We start from the raw sequence: 3,561 nt of genomic DNA on the forward strand, positions 1-3,561 counted from the left end.
CCTGCCGCTGATTAAACACGACGGTTTACAATGTTTCTTTTCGTATGTTATTGTTACTACTGTATGCCTTCCACGTTGCGGAATCTGTTGCTTTTCCATAGGAAAAAATATTAAGGTCACAAACTGCAGATTTGAAAAACGAGTATTAATATGCGATATTGTACCTCTTCCAGGTCATTCACGCCAATAAAGTAGCGAGACTCTAGAGACAAGTGGACATTTTATACACCCGGGTCAAACAATTTTGCACAAGATTCTTCATCGTTCAAATCAAAGAGGAAGAATGCTACAGGTACTGATGATGGTATGACGCTTCAGTAGACCGGGGGGTGGGGTTAGAACTTTGTCGTGAAAAATTAATCTGAGTCACGTGATCGCGGGTCGTCCTTGGCATATCGGCGAACTAGGAGTGTATGTGTTTACGTTTATATCGATAGCTGGCGATGTATTTCACACTACATAAGTTATCTTTGAACCTAAGAATACTTCTTTTTGGTAATTTGATATTACGCATTCGGCTTTATCATAGTTAGATTTATTATTTTGAAGTAGACGGCACATCTTTATTTGGTACATGTAGTAGGCTTCAAAACCATTTAACAGAATGTGAAAAACATCAAGATTTGGAAATGATGGTCGATGTCCTCAGTGTATATAGTGTAGGATTTCGTGTGACATAAGAAAGAATCATAATTCGCAAGAAATACTGATATCAGTACACTACTAAATCGTAATTGCATATATATCTCACTTTGAATTACATGTAAGTATGGAAACACCGATTTACTTCGTATTAAAACCTGGCAATACATTATACTTCAGCTCTGGTCTACAGAAAACACGCGGCGTTCTATTCGTACACCGACTTTCGATTGACAACCCAAAAACAACTAACCAATCATTTTCGATCACTTGATAACCGATTTGGCTAATCCATACAATGCAAGGTCGGGCATGATTCCATTTTTGGAATTCCTGTGGTTTACGTTGAACATTTAAGAACCAGCGAATGAAATATCATCTATTATGAAGATCAACTGTCGGAATTGTTTTAAAGAAATAGCTGACAATCTACTCGCATTAATCCCGTCAAAATTGCTATTATAATACCTTGGATTAATTTAGTGCATTTTAGTATGGTTTTAGGGTGGCCTTTTGCCCTAACTGTTGACAGAACGATCGCATACACATACAACTGCCCTGTTGCACATTTCATACCGATGGTTTGGATTTATAAGATTAACATCATTGCACATTATTTATATAAACATGAAGGTCTATATCGTAGTTCTACGTGAATTGTGCAATTACTTTCTCCAGCAATCAATGTGGTTTTTTTTTTATATATTATATGATGTCCCATCGTAAATAAGACAACACACATTACGGATTTATGCAATCCTAAATAGTATGTGTGTTGAAGATTTCTTACTCAAAAACAATTAACACCATAAAGTACTTACAGCAAGATTATCAACTATCTTCTATTTTATTTATCTGCTTGTTTATATCGTACAGCTTTCTTTGTGTGAAACTCATCAAACAATGCTGTATATCACAGTAAGGTAGCACTTGAATAAATTTGTTGTTACCAACCACAATGTTATCATTACTCTTATCCGACAGAAACAAAACTTTATTTCAAATCTATTTTGAAACAATATTCGTGATAATTTGACGTGACTTGTCAGTTATCTTTTGACCTTGGTTTTGGCAATTTGAACTTGTTTCTTATCACATTCTAATTCCAAGTGGGCAAAAGGTCATACTGGCAGTCTGCTTACAACATGGCTGTTTGCGTTGTTCCGTTTCACATTGTATTGTTCGTACTAAGTGTTTCCCATCTTGCGGCTGCTGTTGCTTCTCCAAAGGAAAAAGAATTTAGTACAGAGATTGCAGATTTGAAAAATGAGTTTCAAACCAAGATTGATTATCTGTTCAAGGTCATCATAGAGAAGGATGACATTCACGCCAATGAAATAGCAAGACTCCAGAGACAAGTTGATGTTCTATATACTCGATGTGGTCCAAAAAATCTGGCACAATACTCTTCATCGTCTGAAACAGGAACCGATACTGACGATGGTGTGACGCCTCAACGGACCGCCGAAAGAACTTCGGAACTTCGCCATGAAAATCGTTCTGAAACACCAGATCGCAGGTCGTCCTTGGTACATCAGAGGCCTGCGAGAGTAGGTACGTCAGTTTATGTCGATGACACTGGCGATGGTTATGTTTAAAATTATCAATACTTTTATATCGTTTCCTCTCGTGAAGGACTGTCCATCTCGCACGATGAGATCCCCCTTGGTATTGTCGCAGAAGGGTATGCGTGATAACGCCGACTTAAAGAGTAGATTATTTTAGGTTTTTAGGTTTTTCTCATCTTTTCTCGTCTGCTGAAAGGCCGAAAGGCCGTTATAAAGGACGTAACACTGCGAAAATCAAATCTTTGAAACCATAACATGTTTTACAATGTCCGATCGATTGTTTTGAAGTAAGGGGCTAATTTTAACTGGTAAAATGTAGTATGGTACGACGTTTTATTTGTATATGAATAAGAAGATATCATCTAGAAATGGTGTCAGATTCTTTTATTCATTTTTTTATTACTGTGCGGATGAAATATTGTATCTATTTTTAAAAATGCAATTGTAAAATATTTATAAAATTAATGGCAGCCAAACCAAGATAATGGACTGGCACTGTGAGTGTGTGTGACTTGTGTCGACTTGACCTGTATCATTTGTGCATAATTTCGTTATACAATATAAGACAAAATATATCATTCGCCAGAAACATTTAACCACTCGATACACTATTTAATCATTGTTTTAAACATTCTTGACGTTTACATATAGGCATGAAAACATTGTTAGGTTATCATAATGTGTGACTATATCCAATTTTTCAGATCAAGTCTACAGAAAACACGTGGCGTTCTATTCGTACACCAACATTCAATTGACCAACCTTGGAATAAACCAACCTATCATTTTCAACCATGTGGTAACTAATTTGGCTAATCCGTACCACTCAGGAACCGGAGTGTTCCACTGTGGAGTTTCTGGGGTTTACGTTTTCAACATACACCTTCTAGCCTTGCCAGGCAAGAATTTCGAAGCCGAATTGGCAAAGAATGGAGCGGCGGTTTCCTGGATATACGCAGGCGGTCAAGGCGGTACATATGACCATGGTGGAAATACAGCCATTCTGGAATTAGTTGTGGGAGACGAAGTATGGGTACGGACTGTTCTTGGAACTGACCAGGGAGCTACTCTCGATTACATGTTTTCCAGCTATTCTGGATTCCTGTTGTATCCATATTGACATGATTAAATGTCAGGATTAAAAAAGAATGTCTGTTATTAATTTCAGTTAGTTTAGCTCAGTTGTTAACAGTCATTAACTACTTAATCGTTGTGTTCTGGACCGATAGTGACCTTAGAGGTATTCAACTCGCTCACGCTGCCAAGGACGGCAGTGACCTCGACTATCTATTACACTAGTTCATATTGTTCTGGACCGTTAGTGACCCACTGTCTATTCCACTCGTTTACT

The 3,561-nt window shown here is 37.4% G+C and overlaps 1 protein-coding gene across 1 annotated transcript; it reads left to right on the plus strand.

Annotated features, from left to right (window-relative positions):
• Nucleotides 1-1,757: 1,757 nt before the first annotated feature.
• Nucleotides 1,758-3,330, plus strand: LOC110445045 (caprin-2-like). The gene is made up of 2 exons (XM_021489402.1): nt 1,758-2,196; nt 2,915-3,330. The coding sequence occupies exons 1-2, from the start codon at nt 1,788-1,790 to the stop codon at nt 3,328-3,330; spliced, it is 825 nt and encodes a 274-aa protein (XP_021345077.1). The 5' UTR covers nt 1,758-1,787.
• The last annotated feature ends 231 nt before the right edge of the window (nt 3,331-3,561 follow it).

Source organism: Mizuhopecten yessoensis, unplaced genomic scaffold (assembly GCF_002113885.1).
Source record: "Mizuhopecten yessoensis strain PY_sf001 unplaced genomic scaffold, ASM211388v2 hete_36142290, whole genome shotgun sequence".
NCBI lineage: Eukaryota > Metazoa > Mollusca > Bivalvia > Pectinida > Pectinidae > Mizuhopecten > Mizuhopecten yessoensis.

What these genes read in the sequence shown, in the direction of transcription:
- LOC110445045 (XM_021489402.1), top strand. Translation starts at nt 1,788, where the DNA reads ATGGCTGTTTGCGTTGTTCCGTTTCACATTGTATTGTTCGTACTAAGT. An exon ending in TCAGAGGCCTGCGAGAGTAG is followed by an intron (nt 2,197 to 2,914) that starts GTACGTCAGTTT and finishes CCAATTTTTCAG; the next exon opens with ATCAAGTCTACAGAAAACAC.